The sequence below is a fragment of the Crocodylus siamensis genome, chromosome 13 (assembly GCF_052110815.1).
Source record: "Crocodylus siamensis isolate JL-2025a chromosome 13, ASM5211081v1, whole genome shotgun sequence".
In the NCBI taxonomy this organism is placed as follows: Eukaryota; Metazoa; Chordata; order Crocodylia; family Crocodylidae; genus Crocodylus; species Crocodylus siamensis.
Window position 1 is genome coordinate 37,611,817 of NC_143407.1, and position 25,055 is coordinate 37,636,871.

The window sequence follows — 25,055 nt, forward strand, 5'->3', positions numbered from 1 at the left end:
AGACAGGCACCCTGCGGTTCCCATCCACGCACACATCACCCGTGCACGGCCCCGGGCATTTTTGCTGGACAGCCTGCACAGATATGCTTAAGTGGCGGCGGGTGCTAGCTAGAACTCTCTGCTCACTGTCCTCCCCCCAGGACCCCTTGTTATTAACCCATGACCTGCCCTCTTGGTCCTGTCTTTGCATCCTTTGTCCCAAGGACTCAACTGTCACACAATTAGTGGCCTCCTGCTAACCACTGAGGAAGGCTTGTAGTTTCCTGGTGGCAGCATCCTCTGCAGGCCAGTTTTGCTTCCAGCCTGTCTAGACAGCAGGAGCGCCTCTTAGCTCAGCTCATTTATCAACGCACCCAGCCTGTAGGTCCAGAAAAGCCACTCAGAGGCAGGTTTAGCTGCACCCAGCTCCATTACCATTCACTTCAAGGACAGCATGAGTGCCAACAAACAGAGATAAGCTTGGGAAATGGAGTGGAGCTGGGCTATTGCCATGGAGATGGGAGAATCAGACCCAGACTAATACTGCATTGAAGGGGGAAAGCTGCTCAACAAATCATAGTGTCTAAGTGACACTGGGCTGTGCAAGGTGGCCAAGAACAGGGTCTGCATCTCGAAGCGACTGTGCTGGAGACACTGGAGTGAGCCATACGGTGCTGTCTACTCTGGGGAACACCGAGACCCTAGAGATCCTGGGAAAATGTGCAGAAGGGCACCTCCCCCGATGGGCTGGTGGGGGATCCTGCTTGGGCAGGCACAGGAGACAAAGTGAAGCCCGAAAGGGTGTGCTGCAGGCCTGCTTTGTGACAGAGGTGCAGCACGATAACTGACACCAAGGAGGAAATTGTTGGCTTGGGCCAGCAAGGTAACCGAGGCCAGAAACACGTGGGCAGCTCAGCTAGATGGGTACGAACAAGCGGGGCCGTTTATTTGTTTAAAATATCTGGATTGCCAACCATCTGCTAGGTGCACCGAGAACAGGCTGGAAGTAACCTACCCACTGCCCAAGACACGCAGACGCAGGCAATGAAAATGCGCAACCCCCTGTTCTCCCTTGGAGTCCTGTCCTTCCCAACCCCAACACACTTTGCGACAAGCAGGAGGCTGAGCATCACACCTCACTTCTGGCTGGAGGCATTTGTCTTTTGCTCAGCTCAAGGCCATGCTGGCAGCTTTCCAGAGCCCACAGGCTGTCTCCGCCAGAAGGGAGCAGCGCACACAGCAGCTGCCTTGGCTTCCCATGCGCAGACTGGGTCAGGAATATTGCACCTGGCAGCTCTAGGGGCTGTGGATTATGTCCCAGGAGAGAGGAGGAAGGAAGCCAAGAGCCGCACCAGCCACCCCTGCTTTCAGGGGCATTAGACACTCAAGTGCCTCGGCAGGCTTGGGCACTAGCCCACCCCAGCCAAGCAGCTCTATTATTGTGCACAACTGCGTGTTGTTATGCACAACTCCACATACAGCTACAGTGCACAGCTACACGCTATTCTGCACAACTGCGCATAATGCTACGGTGCACAACTGCGCGTTATTGTGCACAGCTGCACATAATGCTACGGCGCACAACTGCATATTGTTGTGCGCAACTCCGCATAATGCTACGATGCACAACTACATGCTACTGTGCACAACAGCGCATAATGTTATGGTGCACAACTGCACATTATGGTGCACAACTCTGCATAATGCTACGGTGCACAACTACATGCCATTGCACACAACAGCGTGTAATGTTATGGCGCACAACTGCACATTATGGTGCACAATTACGCATAATGCCACGGTGCACAACTACACGCTATTGTGCACAACTGCGCATAATGCCACGGTGCACAACTACACGCTATTGTGCACAACTGCGCATAATGCCACGGTGCACAACTACACGCTATTGTGCACAACTGCGCATAATGCCACGGTGCACAACTACACGCTATTGTGCACAATTGCGCATAATGCTACGGGGTACAACTACATGCTATTGTGCACAGTAGTGCATAATGTTATGGCGCTCAACTGCACGTTATGACGCACCACTGCGCATAATGCTACGGTGCACAACTGAATGTTATTGTGCACAACTGCACATAATGCTACAGTGCACAACTGCGCATAACCCCCCGTGCTGGCAGGCGAGGGGTCTGCACCTGGGCCCAGGTCTCTGCGCAGCGCAGCGCAGCACAGCACAGCACAGCCCATTAGACCCCGTGTCTGTTGCCGCTGACACAGTCACCTGCAAGCGCGCAGAACAGGGCTCCGTCCCGGGAACACCCAGGGGCGCGTGGGGCGCCCCCGAGGCACGGGGGCAGGCCCACGCGACACAGCCCGCGCCTGGGGGCCGGGCGTGCCGTGTGCCGGTAGCGACGCCGAGCGCCTCGGCCGAGCTGCCCCGTCCATCCCTGTGGGGGCGGCGGCTGAGGCCCGTGGCCCGGGGCAGTGACGTAGGCGGACGAAAGGGAGGACGTGCAGAAACCCAGAGGCCTTCGGGAGCAGCGAGGCGGCCCCGTGTCCCCGGGGGGAGCTGCGGCGCCCCGGGACCGGGCCATGGAGGTTTATCTAGGGGTCGTAACACGACTCCCCGGCCCCGGGCTCGGTTGACAGACTCCGAGGCCTCGTGCGGCCCCCCTCGCGGTTTCCACGACACCCCCACCCCCGGTTTCCACGACAACCAATGCCCCCACCCGCCCCGCCCCGCGAGGGGACACGCTCGCAGGCCGTGGCCGAGGGGAGGCAAAGCGAAGCGAAGCGAAGCCGTCCCTGTCCCTGTCCCCGTCCCCGCCCCCGCCCGGATCTCCGCGCGCGGCCTCACCCGCCGCTCGGGGCCGAAGGGAAAATGGAGGCCTCCGCCGCTGCGGAGGGCAGACAAGCCGCGCCCTCCCAGCGCGGAGACAGCCTCACTTCCGCTTCCGGCCCCACCCCCACAGGGCTTCCGGCTCTTCCGTCCGCCGCACTCTATGGTTCCGGCGCAGCGGGGCCGCTTCCGCTTTTGGCAGCGGGGGCAGGATGCGGCTGCTGGTCGCGGCGCTGGCGCTGGCGCTGGGCGCGGCGGCGGCGGGGGGCGACGGCCCCGACCCCGGCGCCGTCACCTGCGGCTCCGTCGTGAAGCTGCTCAACGTGCGCCACAATGTGCGGCTGCACTCGCACGACGTGCGCTACGGATCCGGTACCGGCCGCAGGGGGCACTGGGGATCAGGGCCGGGGGGGACTGGGGGTCGGGGCAGCCGCACTGGGTGCCTCTGGGTGAGGGGAAAATCCCGCCCCCCCAGTACACATAGTAGTAGGAGCGGAAGAAATTCCTTCCCCACCGCACGTGGCAACCGGCAAAGCCCAGCTCGTCGTGGAGCCGGGCATTGCTGCTGAGCGCCACCAGCGATGGCGATCCCACGGTTTCCCTTTCGGTCGCTCAGGCAGCGGGCAGCAGTCGGTGACGGGCGTCTCGGCCGTGGACGACAGCAACAGCTACTGGAGGATTCGGGGAAAGACCTCCACGGTGTGTGGGAGGGGGACGCCGGTGAAGTGTGGGCAGTCCATCCGGCTGACCCACATCAACACGGGGAGGAACCTGCACAGCCACCACTTCACCTCGCCCCTCTCAGGCAACCAGGTGAGTCCTGGAGGTTGGAGCCAGCGGCTGCTTACACGCGCTGTTCCTGTTCTCTGCTGAGGGGCTCGGTTGGCCTTGACCTACACATTCCTGTCCTTAGCGAGAGGTTGGTGCTTCTGCATGGACGTGAACAAGATGAGTCCAAATCTGGCTGACAGCTGGACTGGTGCTTTCCCGGGCCAGCGGGATCATTCTTTTGCAGGCCTAGGGTAGGGGACAAGGTTGTGTGCTCTCCCTGCAGCAGGGGGAAGGGGAGGCTCTTAGTTACTGCTTTGGAAAGGCAGGTTCTCAGGGAAGTCCTACCTGTTTTCACAGCTGTGAAACTATCCTGGGGCTGAGCTGTGTTTCCAACTTGACAAGATGATGATGTTCCTGGGGCGGAGGGAGGAGTAACATGGGGGCATACCCCTTAAATCTGATGCACAGCCCCACATTCAGCCCCTGCTCAGGGTTTCAGAGCTTGTTTTCCAAGACCGCATCCAGCCCACGCCGCGAATAGGAGTGTTTTTGCCCTAGGCTGTGGCTAACGCATCAGCGCCTGGTACTCTTGTTGCATTTGTTCCAGGAGGTCAGCGCATTTGGGGAGGATGGTGAGGGAGACTACCTGGATGACTGGACGGTGGTGTGCAGCGGGCCGTACTGGGCACGGGACGGTGAGGTGCGGTTCAAGCACTCCTCCACTGACGTCTTCCTCTCCGTGACTGGGGAGCAGTATGGACGACCCATCCACGGCCAGAAGGAAGTGCACGGCATGTCCTACTCTAACCAGAACAACTACTGGAAGGTCATGGAAGGGATCTTCATGAAACCCAGTGAGCTGCTGAGAATGGATCCCTACCATTCTGAGCTATGACGGACCGCGCTGGAGCTTCCCAGCGTTGCAGTACCTTTACCGCAAGTGTTCAGCTCCTGTAGGGACCTTTCTGCTTCCAGGTGCCTTTGCCGCAGCTTTCGGTTGCTGGAGTAGTGGGGCACAGGCCAGCGAGCAGAGCCGTTGTTCCCCTTCTCTTTCCTTGCCTGGGTCTCATTATCCCTCTTCGTCCAGGCTCCATCTGTTGCAACAGGCTCCTCTCACAGCAGGTTCCCCACCCCCCCTACAGAGGTGCTAAGCCAAACTCTCCCACAGAAAAAGGGACCATTCGTGACTTGCTGTCATCACCTTGCAGTGAGCCTGTTCTCACTGTCACAGTTTCATTTGTTTGTCTCTGTAAGATCTGTATTGCTGACGTTTGTGCACAGACGTGTCCTGGGGACAACTGCTGACAGGGGCTGGGCTATAAAAGAATCTACTTCTCTAAGGCTGTATGCTGTTTTGTTCTGCTCCTATGTGCACTGAGACAGAATTGCTCCCCTTCAAGCATCGCTCTCAGCACCAGCTCCTGGGGGAGGGGTGTGGGTGGGTGGTGCAAATGGGACAGGGTCTCTGCTTATCAAAAGAACAGTAAAAGCAACAGCTCAGCCAAAAACCAGCAGGGGCTGCAAGATAAGAAGCTACACGCTTCATGTCACATGGGCTTAGAAAAAGAGCTGTGCTGATATCAGGAAGGGGAAGCTGGGCTGGAAGAGGGGCCAAGTGCGGGTTAGGTGGGTTTAAATGACACAACTGAGCGTCTTTTCCACGTGCCCCTCAGCGTTGTTCTGCCAGGGGCGGGGAGGGGGCAAAGCCCGGGCTCCTGTTACTAAATGCAGCCAGGGATGGTCATGCTTGCAGTGTCTGCCTGTGTTGGAGACCTAAAAGGAAAGATTCCCCCTCGGTCTCCGGGACACTGCATTGCTTGGGGCACTCTGGCTTGGCCTGTGCTCGCTGGAGAAAGCAGCCGGCTCTGGTGAATTCTCTCATGCATGGAGACCTCGTGTGAGGAGGAGGAAGGCTCCGGTGATGCATGGGCAAGGAGGGGGCAACATGCACAGCCAGCCCTTGGGAGGGTGGGAATCCCCCCTTGCCCGGGGCCCTAGCCCCCGGGGCAGGGCCGAGGGCCCCAGGGTGGGGGGGCAGAACCGTACAGCGACCAGCCCGGCCTCGGGGAGCCCTGGGCACGTGCTCCTCCTGTAGCCCCGCCCCGCCCCGCCCCGCCCCACGGCGCAGGCGCAGCAGGCGGCGCTCACTTCGGGGGCGCTCACGCTTGGCCCGCCCGCTCTCCGGGTTCGCTGCCGGTCGGCCCGCGGGCGGCGCCGGGCCCGTGGCGGACGGAGCGGCCGGTGCCAGGCGCGGGGGCCGGGCCGGGCCGGGGGGAGCCGCCATGCTACCGCCGCCGCTCCCCGCCGCGCTGCTCGGGCTGGCGCTGGCGCTGGGCGCGCTGCTGCTGGCGCGGTGAGAGGCGGGCGCGACCCCCGACGCGGGCTGCCCCGGCGTCTCCTGGGTCCTGCTGGGCCGGTGCTGGGGGGTGCTGGGGGCGAGGTGCCCGGAGCGGGGGGACCCGCGGCCACAACGTAGGCGTTGCGGGTGCCCGGGGCCGGCGCTGACCCACGCTGCGCCCGCAGGTGGTTGCTGTGCCGCCTGGCCGTGCGCTGGTGCCGGCGGCAGCTCCGCGCCGAGCTGCGGGTCGGCGGCTTCCTGCGGCTCCGCAACATCAGCCTCGAGTTCCCGCAGGAGCAGCGGGTCGTGGTGGGTACCGGGCCTCGCCCTCCCGAAAGCGGCGCGGCCGGCAGCAGAGCCCCGCTGACGCGCCTCTGTCCCCCACAGGAGATCGACAGCGTCTGGATCTCCAGCAGGCTGCTGAGCCACGAGCTGCCGTGCGTACCCCAGGGTCCCCCGCCGCCCCGCTGCTGGCCCGCGCGTGGGGGCCCCCGGGGGGGCCCTGGTAACGAACGGCCTGTCGCTGTCTTCCCATCCAGGCGCTACCTGGCGCTGTGCTTCGGGGAGGTGCGGATCCGCCTGGACCTGCAGAAGGCCCCCGGGCACCCGCCCCCGTTCCCTGCGGCTCCCGGGGGTGGCGGCAGCGAGGAGGGCGAGCGGGAGCTGCCTGTGAAGCCCTCCCTGTTGCGGGTCCTGAGCCAGGTGAGGCCCAGAGGAGCAGGGGAGCTGGGGGGCGGGGGTTTCCCCCCAGCCATCCTCACTGCCTCCTGGTCCTCAGCTCGTCTCCGTGCACGTGGACTCTGTCAACATCATGGTGCTGCACGTGGCCACATCCGAGTCGCTCTGGCACATCCAGGTCACCAGGACCCGGCTCCTGCTGGACAGCGATGGCAGGAGGTAACGTGGCGGGCAGGAGCCAGGGGTCAGCTGCCCGCAACCAGGAGAGCCCTGTCCCCACCTCTCGTGACCCCTCCTTGCTGGGCTGCACACGTCCACCACTTGGCCCGTCTGCCACTCCCCAGCTCATCCCCAAGGCCACGCAGTGGTGGTCCTGGAGCCCTCTCCCCAGGGACCTGAGCCGTTCTGGTACCCAGTGGGCCCTTCTGAGGGTGGGTCGGGTGCCCTCTGCCCAAGAACGCGCCGTGGCAGTAGCTTGGGGCTGGGGCAGCAGTGGAGGTGGGTGGGGCTCATCTCCCTTCTGCCCCCCAGCCTGGACTGCGAGGTGACCTTGACGCAGATGAACAGCAAGGTGCTGCGGAGCAGCCAGCTGGTGAGTGTCGGGGGCTGGTGCCCTGCGGCTGCCTGGGCCCCCCGGGGAGGAGGCCGGGGTTGCAGCTGGAGCTGCGGGAGGAACCGCACCATCGCTGCTGGCCCTGCCAAGCACAGCCTGGGCTGTGGCACCAGGAGACCTGGAGCCGGCTCCAGAGCGCGTGAGCTCCTCTAGTGGGAGGTGCCAGCTGGACACGAAACCTGCAGCACAGGACAGGGCAAGGCTTGCTCCCCAGGAGAGGCGGCAGGATGCCTGCGCTGGGTGCTGAGACCAGGCTGTGCCCAGGCATCGCTGGGCACAGGAAGGGCAGGCACGAAGCTCTGCCTTGAGCACGGCCTCCCCTGGGAGGTTGGCAGGCTCCTTGACTCCCCTCCTCCCCCCCCGCAGGACGACACGTGCCTGGCGGAGCTGGTGCTGGCGCTCTCCCTCTCCGTGCAGGTCAGCGTGAGCAAGCGGCAGCTGACAGGCGTCAGCCTGGGCGTGTGGACTCTGCAGGCCGAGCTGCACGAGGGGCTGTTCAGCAGCGAGCTGCTGCACTGGGCAGCCCGCAGCGAGAGGCGGAGCCGCGTCAGGGACCCACCTGCTGACCCTGCCCCAGGTTTGGCCCTTGCACCTGGGGGGCTGTGGGGTGGGGAACGGGTACCTGGGGCCCCCTGGGGTCTCTGCGGCCCTAGGGGTGTGGTGGGAGCTGGGATGAGGGTAGTAGGGCTGGATGCTTCCAGGGAGGAGTGGGGAGCTCTGGGCTCGATGGCTTATGACTGTGTCCCTCCCAGGCCCTGAAGCGGCTCCCACAGCGCTGTCTCCGCTGGGTGTGGGTGCCCTGCAGCTCATCCCCAACAAGGTGAAGGTGCAGCTGGAGAGCACCAGCGTGGTGCTGTCAATGAACAGCCAGAAGAGGTAACGGGGGGCAGAGAATGGGTCCAGTGCTTGCAGGGGCTGTTGTGCTACTTGTCCCTGGTGCCTGGTCCCTGCCCATCCTCCTTGGCTGTGAGCCTGTGGCAGGCAAGAATGCCCCAGGGGGCTCTGAGCAGAGCCAGGTGGGGGCTCTGGGGCTGAATGAGTGTGGTCTCGGGTGGGGGCAGCAGGCAGCTAATCCTTGGAGGTGAGGAGACTGCCAGCTGGTGCGCGCTGGGCTGGGGGGCAGGAGGCAGTGGTGCGGCGGGCCCTCCCCTCATGCCCTGCACCTGGGGCTGGCTGCCGCAGGCACCTCACGTGGACCCTGAAGCTGCTGCAGTTCCTGTACCAGCGCGACGAGGAGCAGCATCCGCTGCGCAGCTTCACGCCTGCCTCTGACCTGGACCAGATGAGTGTGGAGCTGCTGCTGGAAGGCGAGTGCCAGGAGGGCTCCAGGGCAGGGGCAGGGCTGGCTCAGCCCGGGGGGCTCTCGCGCAGGGACCGCCCCTGCTGGCCCAGACTGTCCAGTTTCACGTGGCGTGTGCGCAGTGGGTGGCTGCAGCCCTGGCCCAGCTAACCCACCGCTGCCCCTCTTCCTGCAGATGGCCTGCTGCTGTCCCAGAGCCGTCAGCGCATCGTGTGCCTGAGCTCGCTGAAGTCCAGTGTCCAGGTGAGTGTGCCTCAGTGCCTGCTGTGCCTGGGCTCCCTGCCCCTTGGCACCCCTGTTTCTCCACTGCCTGGTTCTGGCTCCATGTGTGGAGCTGGGGGATGGATCCCACTCTCACCTCCCTCCCTGCTGCCAGGTCACGGCAATCGACGTGTCGGCTGCTGTGCTGCTCAACACCTGCATCGTCCACTACCGACACCAGGAGTTCTCACACTGGCTCGGCGTGCTGGCGCAGGAGAGCCGGGGTTGCTCCCCGCTGCCCACCCACCAGGGCCGCAAGGGCAGGTGAGTGCCGTCCCCCGCCAGGGCAGCTTGGGGGTGTGGTGTGCACGTCTGCTGCTGGTTGTCCTGGGTCTGTACTGACTGCCCTGGGAGCCAGGCCAGCCATGTTCCTGACAGAGGGGCCTTCTCCAGGCTTGGTGCCCGGCAGGCTTAGCCCGCAGGGCTCTGTGCCGCTAACACTTGGTCTTTCCCCGCCCTGCGGCAGGAGCTGCCCCCAGATCCTGGCTCCCATTGTCTTCTCTGCCTCCCTGTCCAACGTCAGCATCTCGGTGCAGCTGGGGGACACACCGCCTTTTGCCCTGGGCTTCAACTCCATCACAGCAGGTGCAAGCAGCTGCTCAGAGACCTGGCTGATGTGGTTCAGCTACTCTCTCAGGGTTGGGAACAGGGGCTAGGGCTTTGCTAGTGGCAGGTGCATAATGAGGGGAGCCTAGCTCAGCCCGGGGTCCTGCAGAGACAAGCCTTATGGGCCTGGCAGATAGGAGGGTGACAGGAGTAGGCACCTTCCAGTGCATTGGCTGTCCATGTGGGGGCATCCATACCCAGGGACTGCCCCAGGAGCGGAGGTGTCTGGGTGGCCTACATGGCATGTGCTGGCCCAGCCTGCACTCACCCTGGCTTTGCACCCACAGACTACCAGCACCTGCGCCCCCAGACCATGCACCAGCGGGCGCTGCTGACCGTTGACCACCTTTGCTGGCGTGTGGGCCCCGACTCGCACATCCAGAGGGCCCTGCACCCGCCCAGCGCCCATGTCTGGGGCGAGGCCCTAATCCTCGACTGTTTCAGCTTGCAGGTGAGTACAGCGGGGGGGCTGTGCTCCCCTCCACCCCTGGGCAGCATGCACAACTTGGCTAGCTGCCACGCGTTCAGTGGGGCGGGCAGGCAGGACCTGCCCGTATATAATTGCTGGCCCTTGCCCCTGCAGGGCAGCTACAACCAGCCCCTGGGCACGTCCAGCACCCAGGCGGACACACTCTTCCTGGACTGCAGTCTCCGGGGCCTGCAGGTGGAGTCGTCGGACACCTGCACCGAGTGCCTTGCCAGGGTCCTGGCACTGCTGCGGCCAGGCCCTGCGACCCTGGAGTCCCCTACAGAGCCACCGCCTTCCCCAGGGGTGCCCTGGGGTCTGCTCTGGAAAGTGGATCTGAAGGTGGAGGACGTCAACCTGTTCACACTGGCCAGCCTAGTGGGTGAGTGATTGTGGTGCTCTGTGCGCCCGCCCCTGTCGGCTCCTGCCAGCTGCCCCCAGGAACTCTCCCTCCTCTGCGGGTCTGGTGTGCTGGGCCTGTCTGGGCTGCCCTTGCTGCCCCCTGCCTGCCCCCTTGCAGTCCCTCATGTGGCTTGGCAGGGGCTATCCTGGCTCCCTTGAGAAGTGAGTGCCCCCTGCCCTGGGGTGATGCCCCATCTCTGTGCAGGTGCTTTGGAGGTGAGGCTGGACACACTGACTGTGCAGGGTAGCGCTGAGAGCTGCACGGTTGGCGTCCAGGGTGTGGCGCTGGCCCTGGTCAAGAGCATCACAGAGAAGATGCAGCCATGCTGCAAGGCGCCGGCTGTGCCCAGCCCCGTTGTGAGCATCTCTGCGCTGTCTCTCACCTACCACAGCAGCACCCGCTCCCTGGAGGTAGGCAGGGCCCTGTCGGGGAGCAGGAGGCTTTGCAGCAGCTCAGGCCAAGGGAGGGCTCTGAGACCGACCTGACTGAGCCAGGGTGCACGTGGCTGGATGGATCAGGGCACTGGTGGCCTCTGTGCTGCCAGGTCCCGAGGTCGCACTCTCAGCTGAGGCCCTAGCTATTTTGGTCACAGCCTGTGGCAGGGCTGCTACGGGGCTGTGCGTGGGAGGTGGTCCTGGTACTGGGTGCTGTGCAGGGAGCAGGGAGGCATCTGTGCGGAGCGGGACTGGGCACTGTGCCTGGCTCCACGCAGTGCCCTCGCTCTCGCGGGAGCCCTGGGGAGAGCAGTGAGCCAGTGCCGGCTTCCCTCTGCGCAGGTGCAGTGTGGTGAGGGCCTAACAGCGTTGTGGAGTCCACCTGACCACATGTACCTGTATCAGCACGTTCTGGCTGCTCAGCACTGCTGCAACGTGCTGCAGAGCACCCTAGGCCCCCGGGACATTGCCCCAGGCCCCCCAGAGAGCCTTGGTGCAGAGGGGGCCCCGCTGAGGCGGCTGCACTCCCTGGCAATGGAGCTGAGCTCGGCCAAGCTCACGGCCTTCGTCTCTGCCACCAACTACATCAGTCTGGTGGCGGAACAGGCCTCGGCCAGCTGGCACGGCGGCGGAGCCCTGCAGGTGTACTGCCCCGAGGTGGCAGCTGGCTTCGATGGCCACAGCATCTTCAGCTTCAAGGAGGTGGAGGTCCAGCTGCTGCCTGAGCTGGAGGAGCTGACACTGCAGCGCTGCGCTTGCCCGGCCCTGCGCACCCTACGCAACCGCGCCTGGGTCCTGTCCTGTGCCATGGTGGCCGTGGAGCTCCCCTACCAGTACGATGTCTCCCGCACTCTGGACGCAGCCATCGGCGTGCAGAAGTGGCTGAAGGGGCTGCATGGGCGTGGGGGTAGCCCCATGCAGCCAGCCCTGCCCCCCGATTTGTTGCTGAAGATACAGCGCTTCTCCTGGGTCTTCCTGGATGCCGTGCTGGAGGTGAAGCTGCGGGACAACTATGAGCTGATGAAGGACGAGAGTAAGGAGAGCGCCAAGCGGTTGCAGCTGCTGGACGCCAAGGTGGCGGCGCTGCGCAAGCAGCACGGCGAGCTGCTGCCCGCCCGCAAGATCGAGGAGCTTTACGCCTCGCTGGAGCGCAAGAACATTGAGATCTACATCCAGCGCTCGCGGCGCCTCTATGCTAACACGCCCATGCGCCGGGCCCTGCTCACCTGGACCCTCGCTGGCCTCCAGCTGGCCGCCCTGGCCGACGAGTCCTTCCACGGCGCCCCCCGCGTCCTGGAACAGATGCGGGACCTGGATGGTGTCAGCCCGCTCCCTCCTGAGGGCCTGGAGCTCGTCACTCACTGGTGCCGCATGGTGAAGGGCAGCGTCAAGACCTTCTTTAGTGAGTGTCTGCTCCTCCTGGGGGGTCCCCAGTCCCTGCTAGGGTGCCCAGGGTTGCCGGCTGGGCCTCGTGGCTGCCTCTCCCTTGCTCCCTCGGAACTCGCTGCCTCTTCCCGCAGTGCGCATCCGCGACTACCCCCGCTACCTGTTCGAGATCCGGGACTGGCGGCTGCAGGGCCGGCTGGCTGGGGCAGAGCAGCGTGGTCAGGCCTGCTCCCGCCTCCGCCAGCTGCTGGAGCTGGGGGCGCCCTGGGGCCAGGTCACTGTCGAGAGGAACATGCCGCCCCTCAAGTTCTACCACGACTTCCGCTGTAAGTGGGCTCTGAGGCGGGTGCCGTGGGGTTGGGTCTCTGCCACGGGGGTGGCTCTGTGTTTGTTCGCTGAAGGCTGCAAGTGGGGCAAAAAAACCTCAGTTGGACCCAGTCCGCTCTTCTTTCCAGCCTCCACTTTGCCCCCGTGTGACAAGAGACGGGGAAAGGCAGACCTAGCGTCTGACCCAGGACACGACAGTCCGTGTGCTCTTAGTTCCATGTGTGGGCCGGGGGTGTGGGGGAGAGGGCTGTACCCACGAGCCCCAGTCCTTCACCGCTTGCACTGAGCTGGGTGGAGAGGCAAGCCAGAGGCTGGGGCTTGGCGTCCCAGCCCGTGGAGAGGGAGGAGCTCCCAGGAAGCAGCTGTGCTGAGCCGGTGCCCACCCCCAGCCGAGATTGCCCTGTATACCATTGTGTGGGGACCCTGCTGGGACCCGGCCTGGACCCTCGTCGGGCAGTGCGTGGATCTGCTCACCAAGCCCTCGGAGGATCCCAGCGCCCCCCTGCCCTGGTGGGATAAAAGCCGCCTGCTGTTCCACGGGGACTGGCACATGGACATTGAGCAGGCCAACCTACACCAGCTAGCCACCGAGGTGAGTTTTCCTGGCAGCCTCCTGCCCTGGACCCCGGACTGAGCCCATGTGGCCCCCCTTACCCCCAGTCTTGCCTCACAGGACCCCTACAACACCACAGAGAACATGCACTGGGAGTGGAGCGGTCTCTCTTTCCACTGGAGGCCCGGGCAGTTCGTCTTCAAGGGTGACCTGGATGTCAACGTGCGCACGGCTTCCAAGTGAGTGTGGCTGTGGGGCAGGGCAGCATGGGGCAGAGCCGGGCCAGGCCTGACCCCATCTCTCTCCCGGAGCAGGTATGATGACTGCTGCTTCCTGCACCTGCCCGACCTGTGCATGACCCTAGACCTGCAGTGGCTCTGCCACGGCAACCCCCACGACCACCATGGCGTGGTGCTGCGGTGCCCACAGTTCCTGCCCGAGGTGCCGGTGGGGCAGCTGCACGACTCGTACCGTGCCTTCCGCTCCACCAACCTCAACCTCTCCATCCACATGGACCTCACCCGGCCCAGCAGGGGTGAGTGGGGAGGTTTGGGGGAGGAGGGATGGAGATCTCCTGTGCTCCTCCTGCCGCCGAAGCACCCCGTGTTGCCTGTGGGCCGTGGATCCCAGGTGCCCGGAGGGCTCAGGTGCTACAGGCAGAGGTGGGGGAGCGATGCCAAGTGCTGTGTGTGTCCTCCCAGAGCTCTCCCAGCCCCAGATCCTGCTCTACAGCAGCACCCTGCGCTGGATGCAGAACTTCTGGGCCACCTGGACCAGTGTGACGCGCCCCATCTGCCGCGGGACGCTCTTCAACAACCTCAAGCCCAGCAAGAAGAAGCTGGGGCAGCACTACAAGGAGCTCTCCTTCCGTGCCCTCTTCCCCCAGCTCCAGGTGAGGCTGCGCCCAGCTGGGGATGAGCCGCGGGGGGCAGGTGAGGCGCTCTTGTCCGCGGCTGTCTGAGTGCCTGTCTCCGCTCCACAGGTGCATTACTGGGCCTCGTTTGCACAGCAGCGAGGCATCCAGGTGGAGTGCCGCAAGGGGCACATCTTCACTCGTGGTACTCAGCGGCTCATCCCCCAAGGTGAGGCAGGGGCCGGGGGCTGGCTGGGGGCGGGGTGGGCCGGGCCTCCAGCTCCCTGCTAACTGCTGCTCTCACTCCAGCGGGCACCGTGATGCGGCGCCTGATCTCGGAGTGGAGTGTCACGCAGATGGTGAGCGACCTGAACGCTGTCACCGTGTACCTCATGGCCTCGACCTGCGACGAGAGCGCCGACCACCGCCTCAACTCCCTGGTGAAGAAGACCCACCTGCTGAGCCTGTCATGCCTCATCTACCAGCGGCACAGTGCCCGCGCTGCCGAGGAGGTACCGCCCCAGCCCCTGTGCCCGCTTCGCTAGTATCACGTAGGGCAGGGGGATCCCGGAGGTGCGAACTACCCCATGACTCCAGCATGGGGAGCGGGGGCTGTTCCCCCAGGGACCCTCCAAGCACTTGGGGCAGGAGGAACTGAGCAGGGCTGAACAGCTGCCCAGTCAGCAGCCAGTGCTGATCTGTGCGGGACTTGTGGGCCCTCCATCAGGGTTCAGAAAAAGGCAGTGACCACCCTGCCAGCCAGGCCTGGAGCCCTGGTCCCCCGCCATGCTGCCTCCCCAGGACCTGCAGGGCCTCCGAGCCTGTTGCTGGAGTTGTGTAGTCAGGTTGTGGGAGGACAGGAGGGGTGGGGGGTGTTTGGCTTTGCTCCAACCCGCTGGATCCCACAGGAGCTGCCCGTCCGGGATGGGGACGATGTCTTCCATACACACCAGCTGCAGCTGGTGGACCTGCGCGCATCCTGGACCACCACGAACCGCGACATCGCCTTCGGCCTCTACGATGGCTACAAGAAAGCAGCCGTGCTCAAGCGGAACCTCTCCACTGAGGCACTGAAGGGGTTAAAGATCGACACCCAGCTCCCTGCTAAAAAGCTGAAGCGGGGCCTCCCCACCCCCCAGCCGCCCCCCCAGCCACGGGCGAGTGCTCCCAGCAACGGGGGCCGTGTTGAGAGGGGCTCCTCGGGGGGTGAGTGCACCCACCCTGGTCCCAGGAGCTGCTGAGCCTTGCTCTGCCAGGCAGGAGCTGCCTCCTCCCTGCCTCTGCCGGTGGAGCCCCTGCCCTGCCAGGCAGGCTAACCCCACTCTTGCCCCAGGAGCCTACATGCTGCAAAAGCTCATCGAGGAGACGGACAAGTTTGTGGTCTTCACAGAGGAGGACCCGGGGGCCACGGAGCAGCTGTGCGGCATTGCCGCCTGCCAGACCGATGACATCTTCAACCGCAACAGCCTCATCGAGCTGGTTAACTGCCAGGTACCTGGACCCCTGCCCTGCTCCCTGCCCCGTCCTCTTCCTCCCCTGGGCGCCGCGGAAAGACCTGGGCGCTGTTCCCGCAGCCAGTGCTCCTGCCCTGCTGTCTCCCCTGCCCCCATAGGGAGGATGAGACTAAGGGCTGTGCATTCTTCCCCTGCTGCCTACGGGGCCTGGGGGCGGGTGTCCCTGCTGGGCCGGCACTGAGGGCCGCTCCTGTCGCAGATGGTGCTGCGTGGGGCGGAGACGGAGGGCTGCGTGATCGTGTCGGCAGCCAAAGCCCAGCTGCTGCAGTGCCAGCACCACCCCGCCTGGTACGGGGACACGCTGAAGCAGAAGACCTCGTGGACCTGCCTGCTGGATGGCATGCAGTACTTTGCCACCACCGAGAGCAGCCCAGTGGAGCAGGAGGATGGGCAGCTGTGGCTGGAGGTGGGTGGCTGCCCTGTCCTTGTGTGAGCCCAAGCAAGCCCCAGCATTCCCCTGTACGAGGAAAGCAAGACCTGGAGCCCAGACGAGCCCCCGGCTAGGACAGCGTTGAGAGTCCTACCCCCGGCCGCTGGGGAAGAGCTTGTCCCCTTGCGGGGCTGGTGCCCAGGTGAGTGGGGTGGCAGGGCTGGGTTGGGCAGAGCATCACCAGTGCCTCTTCTGCCCCCAGGTGAAGAACATTGAGGAGCATCGGCAGCGCAGCCTGGACTCGGTGCAGGAGCTCATGGAGAGTGGGCAAGCCGTGGGCGGCATGGTCAGCACCACCACAGGTCAGTGCCCAGCATGGCTGGGCTGGACCCCAGGCTCCCTCCTCAGGGTGCTGAGGGCTCCTCTTTGCTGGTCCGTACAGCCGGGTGAGAGCTCTGGGGCCCTGCATGGGCTAGTGGCAGGGGTTGGGCTTGCATTTGTCATCCTGTCCTGCCTGGGGTCTGCCCCCTCACTCTGCATGCTGGGCGGTGTATTCAGCACGCAGGGGACGGGCAGCTCCGTGCCCTTCCCCAGCCGGCCCAAGGTGCGGCACCCTGACGGCTGCCCCTGTGCCTGGTCCCAGACTGGAACCAGCCCTCGGAAGCCCAGCAGACCCAGCAGGTGCAGAGGATCATCTCCCGGTGCAGCTGCCGCATGTACTACATCAGTTACAGCCATGACATCGACCCCGAGCTGGCCACCCAGATCAAGCCGCCCGAGATCCCAGCCCACCTGGAGAAGGAGGACCTGCTGAAGAAGCAGGAGGGTGCGGTTACAGGGTCCCCACTGGACAGCCCTGCGTCAGTCCATCCTGTCGCAGAAGCTGCCTGGGGCATAGCGGAGCTGTCTGAGTGGGACCTGCCAACCCTTCCTGATTTGGTTCTGGTTTTTGCCTGGTGTGGGCCCCCCAGCCCCTGATGTGATGCGCCCTCCCAGCTCTGGCTGTGGCTAGGGTCGCTGTGCTCCCAGCTGGCCCCAAAGCCCATCCCTCCGGTCTCCTTCCAGGTGCTGTGGACACATTCACACTGATCCACCACGACCTGGAGATCTCCACCAACCCAGCGCAGTACGCCATGATCCTCGACATTGTCAACAACCTGCTGCTGCACGTGGAGCCCAAGCGCAAGGTACCTGCAGGACCTAGGCTGGGGTGGAGGTGCAGGGCCCCCCTCACCCTCTGACATCTCTCCCTGTGCTGTAGGAGCACAGCGAGAAGAAACAGCGGGTGCGGTTCCAGTTGGAGATCTCCAGCAACCCCGAGGAACAGCGCAGCAGCATCCTGCACCTGCAGGAGGCCGTGAGGCAGCACGTGGCCCAGATCCGCCAGCTGGAGAAGCAGATGTATTCCATCATGAAGGTGCGGCCCCGCCTGGGCTGGGGGGCGGGGGTCCTGTGCCAGGACAGGCGGGCCTGACCTTGTCGCCCATCCAGTCTCTGCAGGATGACGGCAAGAATGAGAGCCTGCTTGACCTGAACCAGAAGCTGCAGCAGCAGCTGAGCCAAGAGAAGGCCACCCTGCAGCTGGAGAGCGAGGAGCTCAACATCCTCATCAGGTATCGGAGCCCAGCGGCAGTCTTCCTCGCGCTGCCCGCAGCCGTGCCGCCAGCCCTGGCACCGCTCCCAGGAGCCGCAGTTTCATGGCATCCCCTTGCCCGCTTGGCAGGTGCTTCAAGGACTTCCAGCTGCAGCGGGCCAACAAGATGGAGCTGCGCAAGCAACTCGAGGATGTGAGCGTGGCGCGGCGCACTGAGTTTTACTTCGCCCAGGCTCGCTGGCGCCTCACCGAGGAGGACGGGCAGCTGGGCATCGCCGAGTTGGAGCTGCAGCGCTTCCTCTACAGCAAGGTATCTCCAGCCTGGGGGCTCAAGCCGCCCCTCCGGCCTGGCGGCTGGGCTCCAACATGGGCTGCGGGTGGGGGCGATCGGGGCAGAGGCACTCATGGCTGTTCTGCAGGTGAACAAATCAGATGACACTGCGGAGCATCTCCTGGAGCTGGGCTGGGTCACCATGAACAATCTCCTGCCCAACGCTGTGTACAAGGCAAGCACCTGCCTGGGAGTGAGGCCTGGGACCCCCTCCCGGCCAGGCTGGGTGGGTGAGCGTCCCCGGGATGTGGGGGGTGCGTGCTGAGCTGCCCCTGTCCTCACCTGCCTGCGCTCCCCCCTGCGCCCGGCAGGTGGTGCTGCGGCCTCAGAGTTCCTGCCAGTCCGGCCGGCAGCTGGCGCTGCGCATCTTCAGCAAGGTGCGGCCCCCGGTCGGGGGCATCTCCATCAAGGAGCATTTTGAGGTGAGCGGGTCCTCCTGCGCTGGTGCTTGGCAAGTGCAGCAGGAGTCACTGGAGCAGACGGGGCTGAAGCCTCCCAGGAGCAAGGGATGGTAGGGGTTACATGTGGCCTGGGGTCCCGGTGCTGGATGCTGACTTGCTGCTCCTCCCGCAGGTGAACGTGGTGCCTCTGACCATCCAGCTCACCCACCAGTTCTTCCACAGGATGATGGGCTTCTTCTTCCCTGGCCGCACTGTGGAGGAGGAGGAGGTGGGCGACGAGGAGGACAAGTCCAAGCTGGTGACGACAGGTGAGAGCTGGCAGGGTGCAGGGCTGGGCGCAGTCCTGCATGCCCAGCTCCATGCAGCGCAGGCGCTCTTGCCTAGCAGAGCATGACTGGACCCCACCTGTGTGCGGGGACATTGGGTCTGGCGGGGACTCACGGAGTCTGGCATTGCCCTGGTGCTTTGGCCGTGGTCTGGGGGGGGACAGGGTGTGGAGCTGCTTGCAGGTGACCCATGCCAGAGTGGGCTGAATGACATGCATGTTCACAGCCGAACACAGGGTCACACAGCCAAGAACAGGGGAAGGCTCAGGGTGAGCGCCATGTGGGCTGTGAGCCAGGGCTGGGCGAGGCGAGGCGAGGGGGGAGCCGGAGACCTGTGTGCACAGGTGAGGCCATGGCCAGAGCAGCATGGCTCAAGGGGGTTGGCAAGCAGGCTGGTAGCCCGGGGGCGGTTGGCTGGTCCATGCAGCAGCCCCCCACCCTGCACTGATGCCCACCCACCTCCTGCAGGGATGCCTGTGGTGAAGCCGCGGCAGCTGATGGTGGCTGAGGACTCGCTGGGCCCAGGGAAGGGGGTCGCTCAGGGACTGAACCGGACGTCAGGGGTCAGGAGGTCGTTCCGCAAAGCACCCGAGGTACGTACCTCCTGCTGCTGTGTGGGGGCCCTCCTCAGGCTGGTGTCCTGCTCGGGGGCAGGCCTGCAACCTCCCCAGCCCCAGCTGCAGCATGAGGACCCCTCCCCACTAGCAGGCCAAGCCTGGTCTGTATGGTAAGGGCTTGGGCAGCGCAGCCACGTGGCAGAGGGGACCACGGGCTCGGTAAAGCGGCAGCTTGGTGCCGGCCTGGTGCCCCACTCCCTGGCTCCAGACCCCGTCCCTCCATGCGGTTCTGCCTGGCTCTGTCCGCAGCACCCCGTGGATGACATTGACAAGATGAAGGAGCGCGCCGCCATGAACAACTCCTTCATCTACATCAAGATCCCGCAGGTGCCGCTCTGCGTCAGCTATAAGGTCTGTGCCCCTCGTGGCAGGCATCTGGTGGGCCCTGGCTGAGGGGAGGGGACACAGCCCGGGCCAGGCCTTGCGGAGGAGTCGCACACCAGCACTTGTGGGGCAGCTGCAGCCCGTCTCCACTTGCATCAGCTCTTCCCCCCTCTCTTGTGGCCTCTGCTCCTGGGGGTGTGCAGGCCCCATTTGCTGAGCCCCGTCCCTGCGGCGTGAGGATGGTGGAGCCAGGCTTGGCCACAGGCTGCATGACAAGTCGAGTCTTCCCCTTGTACAGGGCGAGAAGAATAGTGTAGACTGGGGGGAACTGAACCTGGTGCTGCCATGCCTGGAGTACCACAACAACACTTGGACCTGGCTGGACTTCGCCATGGCGGTGAAGCGGGACAGCCGCAAGGCCCTGGTGGCACAGGTACGGGGCCCTGGCGTGGGGGACTGGCTGCTCCTCTGTCCTCGGCCCTGCCCAGTGCCTCTGGCTGGCAGCTCTGCTGCTTCCGCCCCCCCAGCCAGGCTGAGGGAAGTGCCCGGGGCTTGTGCGTGGGCGTGGGGACAGGTTGGGGAAACCCCTGTCCCTGTGGCTTCCTGGTGCTACAGGAAGCACTGGGGCCTGGCCTGGTGCTGCCAGGCTCGCTGGGACTGCTGCCAGGGCCTGGCCGGGGCCTGGCTCCCCAGGGGTGCTAGGATGTGCCCGGTACACGCCCTGCCCGAGCCCATGCCCCTACCTGTGCAGGTGATCAAGGAGAAGCTGCGCCTGAAGCCGGCGGCAGGGTCTGAGGCCCGGGGCAAGGCGGAGAGCAAGTCGGATGGGCCCGTGCCGCAGCAGGAGGAGGACGAGAAGGCGCGGCTGCTCATCGGCCTCAGCGTGGGTGACAAGAACCCGGGCAAGAAGTCCATTTTCAGTAGGCGCAAGTGAGGGTGGTGCCCAGCTGGTCGGGAAGGGGCAGGAACAGCTCTGGCCGCCTTGGGGAGAGGGGAGCGCAGCCCCTCCTCGCAGCTGGCCCGGCCCACGCCGCAGGGACTGTCGTCGCAGGGGTGCAGTTGGGCCGCGGCAGGCTGTCGGCGGCCTGCCGGGGTGGGGATGCCAGGCCCAGGCGTCCGCTCTTCGCACGGAGCCTTGTTTTTTTATTACGGGTGTATCCCGCGCGGCTCTCGCCGGGCGTGGCGGTGGCGGTGTCGGTGTCGGTGTCTCGGCTGGAGCGACCGTCCATGCTGCAGGAGTGTGTCCGCTCCGGCCTGGTGACTGTTGGGCAAGTGGGGACTGGGGGAGAGCATTTAATAAACAAGTTTTTAATTTGGATCTGTCTGCATCCTGGCATGATGGGCTCTTCTCTCTGGCTGCAGGGAGTCATGCCTGTGATCCCGCTGCCTCTGTGCCCGCTTCCCCAGCCTCGAGCGTGTGGCTGAGCTCCTGGGGTGGTTTTCCTGCTTGCTGTGTGCTGCAGCGAGCCTGGAGCTGGGCCCTGCCCTAGCCTGCTGGGGTTTGGTGCCAGGCTTACCCCCTCCAGGCCCTGCTTGCCTGGGCTTCCTCTTCTGCCTGGCCCCTGGGGGAGCTGGCACCTCCTGGGCTCCTACCCTGGGGGTTTCTAAGAGGAGGCTGGATGAACACCTTGCGGGGGTCGTTTGACCCCAGTAGTCTCCTGCCGCGGCAGGGGTCGGACTCGATGATCGCTCAGTCCCTTCTGACCCGATCTATGAAACTAGGAATCAGGCCGGCTCTGGCGGGGAGCTGCACACCCCTGCAGTTGGGACTCCCCAGCCCCCAGCTTCACCGCTCTGGGATTCCTCCCGCTGCGGCCGCTCAGCATCCCTGGTGCATGCTGCTGCGGGGGCCCGGGGAGCTGCCAGGCGGCGGCAAGTCTGGGTGGGGGCGCAGTGAGTGTAGGCCCCCCTCCTGGGCTGAGCCTGTCCAGTTTATCCTGGTGAGGAGCAGAGATGCTGCCACTGCATCAACCCGGGTGGGGGTGGTGGTAGGGACCATCCAGCTGTGAGGCACCCGGGCACAGCTGGGGGGGAGGCTGGCGGATCCCCTCTGTGCCCAGCACAGTTGGGGGGGGCAGGGGGCAGCTGTGCGTGGGGCTGGGGCCTGGCCATGGGCGGTGCTCATTATGCAAAGGGGCGGGGCGGGCCTGCATGGTAACGAGCCGTCCTCGGCCGCGGGGATTAGGGCATTTATGTAACGGTCCAGGGATTAGAGGGGCTGCCCAGCGAGGATCCTCCAGCCATGCGTTGTACGGGGTGGGCAGCAGGCTAGGGCGGAGGGGCATGGGAGCCGCCAGCAGCCAGCCCCAGGCGGCCGCCCCCCGCGCCGCGCCAGCATCGTTCACGGTCTGTCCGGGGGCAGGGGCTTGCGGGGGTGCAGCGTGGGGGCTGGGGACAGGAGTGGTCAAGTGGCTGTGGGGGGGCTGGGATCTCGGGGGGAATGGGGAGTGCCGTACCGGGCTGGCCCACCCCAGAGCAGGTCGCAGCAGGTGACCCCTGCTCCGCCGCTCTGCAGGGCGGCGGGGTGGCGGCCGAGCCCGCCTGGCCCCGCAGCTGGAAGCGCGCCCTGTGCCGTGTGGGGAGCGCCGTGTCAGGGCTGGAGCGGGTCCTGGAGGCCAGGCGGCACGCGGGGGCTGAGTCGCCGCGGGGGCCGGTCCCCACGGCCGAGCAGCTGCCCCGGCTGGTGCAGAAGGTGGTGTCGGAGTGGCCGCTGCCGCAGTGCGTGGCCCTCTTCCTCCCCGAGTTCCCCGTGCGGCCCCCCATCCGCCAGCAGCAGCTCAAGGTGCGGGGCCCGCTGGGCTGGGGGCGGTGGCGTGGCCCCCGGGGCAGAGTCCAGCCAGGCTCACGGGAGCCTCAGCCCTGGCTGTCCTGGCCCTCTCCTCCGCCAGCCCCTGGGGAGCAGGAGCCCGAGCCTCCTCGGCCCCTTCCCCGGCTCCGGTAGCGGCGGTTCTGGCCCCAGGCTCTCCGTCCGGGCCGGGGCCGGGGCCTGGGCTTGGGAGTGCCATAAAAACGTAAGGGGTCAGGTGCTTGCCTGTCTCCGGCGTGGCGCGCCAGCGGTGGGATGCGGACCGGGGGCTTTCCCCTCTTCCTCTCCCTTGCGGCCTGCAGCATTTGCGGTCCAGGGAGCTCCGACACAGAGGCTGTGCCCCGCGCCCAGTGCTTGCCAAAGCCCTTTCCCTCCAAGCACACATCCAGCCCCTTTTTTGAACCCGGCTCAATGGCTTCCGAGCTGTTCTGGCGCCAACCTCCACCCTCTCCTCCGGCAGGTCCTGGGCTTTGTGGCCAAGGGCTCCTTCGGCACGGTGCTGAAGGTGCTGGACTGCAGGCGGGAGGCGGTGGTTGCGGTGAAGGTGAGTGCCCGTCGCGCACCGCTGGGCCGGGGCCGTGCCGTGCCGTTCCTGCTTACCCGCCGTGCCTCTCGCAGGTGGTGCCCAAGGTGGAGGTGCTGCGGCGGGACACCCTGAAGCAGTGCAAGGAGGAAGTCAGCATCCAGGTACCTGCCAGGGCTGGGGGATGTGGGGGCAGCCGGCTCCTCTCCCTGGCTCCCAGGCAGGGACAGCTGCAGGCACTGGTGCCCCCACATCGGGGGGGGGCAGGGGCTGAGCCCCCCTGCGGGCCCTGCCTATTCCTGCCCACCCTGGCTCGGGTGCTCACGGGTCCTGTCCCTCGCTTGCCAGCGGCGGGTGCAGCATCCCTTTGTTCACTGCCTCGGGGACAGCTGGCAGGGACAGCGGCACCTCTTCATCAGTGAGTGACCATCTGTGGCTGGCCGGCGGGAGCTGGTCCCCTGCACGAGCTCCCTCTGTGCACGTCTGCCACGTGCTTGCCCCGCGCTAAGCCGGCAGCTGCAATCCCTGGATTAGCTGTGCTGCTTGCTGCCCCGCAGAGCAGAGGGGCAGGGGGCGGGGGAGAGCGGTGCGCAGTGTGGGGGTGACAGGGAGCCGTGTGGGACCAGGTCTGTTCCGCCTCCGGGGGGGCGGGGGGGGTCCCTTGGGGCAGCTGGCTCCACGGTGGGGCAAAGTCTCCAGCGCCGAGGCAGGGTGCGGGGCAGGGCGGCTGGGCTGCAGCGCGTTTGCCTTGCCCTGCGCAGTGTGCACGTACTGCAGCACCGGGGACCTGCACGCGCTCTGGGCCGCCTCGGGGCACCTGGAGGAAGCCACCGTGCGCCTGTTTGCGGCCGAGCTGATCCTGGTGCTGGGTGAGCGGCCGGCGCCGGGCTGCCCTGGCGCTGCTCCCGGGAGCCCCAGCACCGATGGGGGTTGCTGGGCTGTGCTTCCTGCTGCCCCCTTGGAGGGGCCGGCCGGACCCCAGGAGCTCCGCTGTGCCCTCCAGGTCGCCGGTGGGGGCTGCTCTGGGCTGGGCTGGGGAAGCCGGGGGGAGGGGACCGGGCTGCTGACGCTGCGCCTCCCCCCAGGGTACCTTCACGACCTGGGCATCGTGCACCGTGACGTGAAGGTACGTTGTGGCCCTGTCCGGCCCTGCCACGGGCCGGTGCCCTGCGATGCGGGTGCTAGCTGCCAGGCTCGGGTGCCTTGGCCCCACTGGCTCCCTCCACCCTGCTGGCAGGGGCACGAGGGGCCTCGGACCCTGCCACCACTTGCACTGGTGCCGGCTGCTCCTTCTGTGTCCTGGGCTTGGCAGCGACATAACCCGCCGTCTCCTCCTTGCAGATGGAAAACATCCTCCTGGACGCGCGAGGTGAGGCCCAGCGGCGCGCCGGGCCGGGGCTGGTCCCCTCCTCCCAGGGAGCGTGTATGTGGGTTGGGGCAGCGGGCGGGGAGGGGAGACCACCCCAGGATGGGGGCAGGCTGGTGATGCCCCCGCGCCTCCCTGCAGGGCACCTGAAGCTGACGGACTTCGGCCTGTCCCGGCACCTGCCGCGGGGGGAGCGGGCCTACACCATCTGCGGCACGCTGCACTACATGGGTGAGCCGTGGGGCGGGGGGCCAGGGGCCCGGGCTCCCCCTGACACGGCCTCGTCTCCCCGACAGCCCCCGAAGTGCTGAGCGGAGGTCCCTACACCCACGCTGCTGACTGGTGGTCCCTGGGCGTCGTGCTCTTCGCCTTGGCCACGGGACAGGTGAAGGCCAGGATGCTCCGGGCCGGCTGCGGCCGAGCCCGCGGGGCTCCGCGGGGAGCGGGCCAGGCGCTGACCCCCCTCTCCGTGCCCCCAGTTCCCCGCGGCGCCCGAGCGCGACCACGTGGCCATGCTGGCGAGCGTGACCCGGTGCAGCTACGCGGTGCCGCCGGGCCTGAGCGGGGCGCTGTCCCTCCTGCTGCGCGAGGTGAGGCCCGCGGCCCCTGCCCGCCCCGCGCCGCCCGCGGCCCCTCACGCCCGGCTTCTCCCCAGCTCCTGTGCCGCACGCCGCTGCAGCGCCCGCGCCACCTGCACCGCTTCGAGGCCCACCCCTTCTTTCGGGGCGTGACCTTCGACCCCCAGCTGCTGCAGAAGCACCCCGTGGCCGGGGCCGTGGCCGCGCCGCGGGCCCCGGAGACGGCGCTGGACGCCGCCGTCGCCTTCGCGGACTTCGACTGTGACCTCCTGGCGCCCCGCGGCCGGCCCCGGCCAGGCTGAGGGCGTCCTCCGAGGCTCCCGCGCCCCGCCCCTCCGGCCCTGCCGCTGGGCCGGACCGCCCTCCGCGGGCCCCGGCCCCGGCCCCGGCCGGCCGAGCAATAAACTTTCTTCTCTGTGGCTGGTGTGCGTGGCTGCGGCGGGGTCGGGGTGAGCGGGGCTGTTCCCCCCTTGGGTCCCGGCTGCAGAAGGGTAAGCTGAGGCCGGCCCCACCCCCAGGGGGCGGAGC

General features: G+C 66.0%; 3 protein-coding genes across 10 annotated transcripts; all 3 read left to right on the forward strand.

Moving 5' to 3' along the window:
• Window positions 1–2,952: 2,952 nt before the first annotated feature.
• Window positions 2,953–4,899, forward strand: SDF2 (stromal cell derived factor 2). The gene is made up of 3 exons (XM_090026540.1): window positions 2,953–3,160; window positions 3,405–3,601; window positions 4,167–4,899. Exons 1-3 carry the CDS (start codon window positions 3,001–3,003, stop codon window positions 4,452–4,454), a joined length of 645 nt encoding a protein of 214 aa, XP_089882666.1. The 5' UTR covers window positions 2,953–3,000; the 3' UTR covers window positions 4,455–4,899.
• An 822-nt stretch (window positions 4,900–5,721) lies between these two features.
• BLTP2 (bridge-like lipid transfer protein family member 2) lies at window positions 5,722–20,572 on the forward strand. 2 transcript variants are annotated; one of them, XM_090026512.1, is made up of 39 exons: window positions 5,724–5,912; window positions 6,083–6,206; window positions 6,285–6,334; window positions 6,437–6,599; window positions 6,676–6,794; window positions 7,107–7,167; window positions 7,555–7,765; window positions 7,941–8,064; window positions 8,371–8,495; window positions 8,664–8,731; window positions 8,865–9,013; window positions 9,216–9,334; window positions 9,643–9,806; window positions 9,939–10,203; window positions 10,429–10,634; window positions 11,001–12,060; window positions 12,179–12,370; window positions 12,761–12,963; window positions 13,045–13,163; window positions 13,239–13,459; window positions 13,626–13,816; window positions 13,907–14,006; window positions 14,087–14,289; window positions 14,686–14,983; window positions 15,111–15,268; window positions 15,491–15,697; window positions 15,924–16,023; window positions 16,305–16,487; window positions 16,727–16,848; window positions 16,923–17,078; window positions 17,153–17,274; window positions 17,385–17,565; window positions 17,675–17,761; window positions 17,898–18,008; window positions 18,160–18,295; window positions 18,782–18,906; window positions 19,180–19,281; window positions 19,553–19,687; window positions 20,006–20,572. In XM_090026512.1, the coding sequence occupies exons 1-39, from the start codon at window positions 5,842–5,844 to the stop codon at window positions 20,186–20,188; spliced, it is 6,714 nt and encodes a 2,237-aa protein (XP_089882638.1). In that variant the 5' UTR covers window positions 5,724–5,841; the 3' UTR covers window positions 20,189–20,572. The 2 variants fall into 2 exon arrangements, 1 of the variants encoding a protein (XP_089882638.1); XR_016439036.1 differs by lacking the exons at window positions 19,553–19,687; window positions 20,006–20,572 and having other exon boundaries at window positions 5,722–5,912; window positions 18,210–18,295.
• Window positions 20,573–20,683: 111 nt separating this feature from the next.
• On the forward strand, window positions 20,684–25,051 carry RSKR (ribosomal protein S6 kinase related). Of its 7 annotated transcripts, XM_090026523.1 has the most exons (12): window positions 20,684–21,600; window positions 21,770–22,036; window positions 22,521–22,604; window positions 22,679–22,747; window positions 22,932–23,001; window positions 23,345–23,452; window positions 23,669–23,709; window positions 23,925–23,952; window positions 24,091–24,180; window positions 24,246–24,334; window positions 24,429–24,539; window positions 24,605–25,045. In XM_090026523.1, the coding sequence occupies exons 1-12, from the start codon at window positions 21,406–21,408 to the stop codon at window positions 24,827–24,829; spliced, it is 1,377 nt and encodes a 458-aa protein (XP_089882649.1). In that variant the 5' UTR covers window positions 20,684–21,405; the 3' UTR covers window positions 24,830–25,045. The 7 variants fall into 7 exon arrangements, with proteins under 7 accessions (XP_089882649.1, XP_089882651.1, XP_089882646.1 ...); XM_090026525.1 differs by lacking the exon at window positions 24,429–24,539 and having other exon boundaries at window positions 24,605–25,051; XM_090026520.1 differs by having other exon boundaries at window positions 24,246–24,539; window positions 24,605–25,049.
• Window positions 25,052–25,055: the final 4 nt, after the last annotated feature.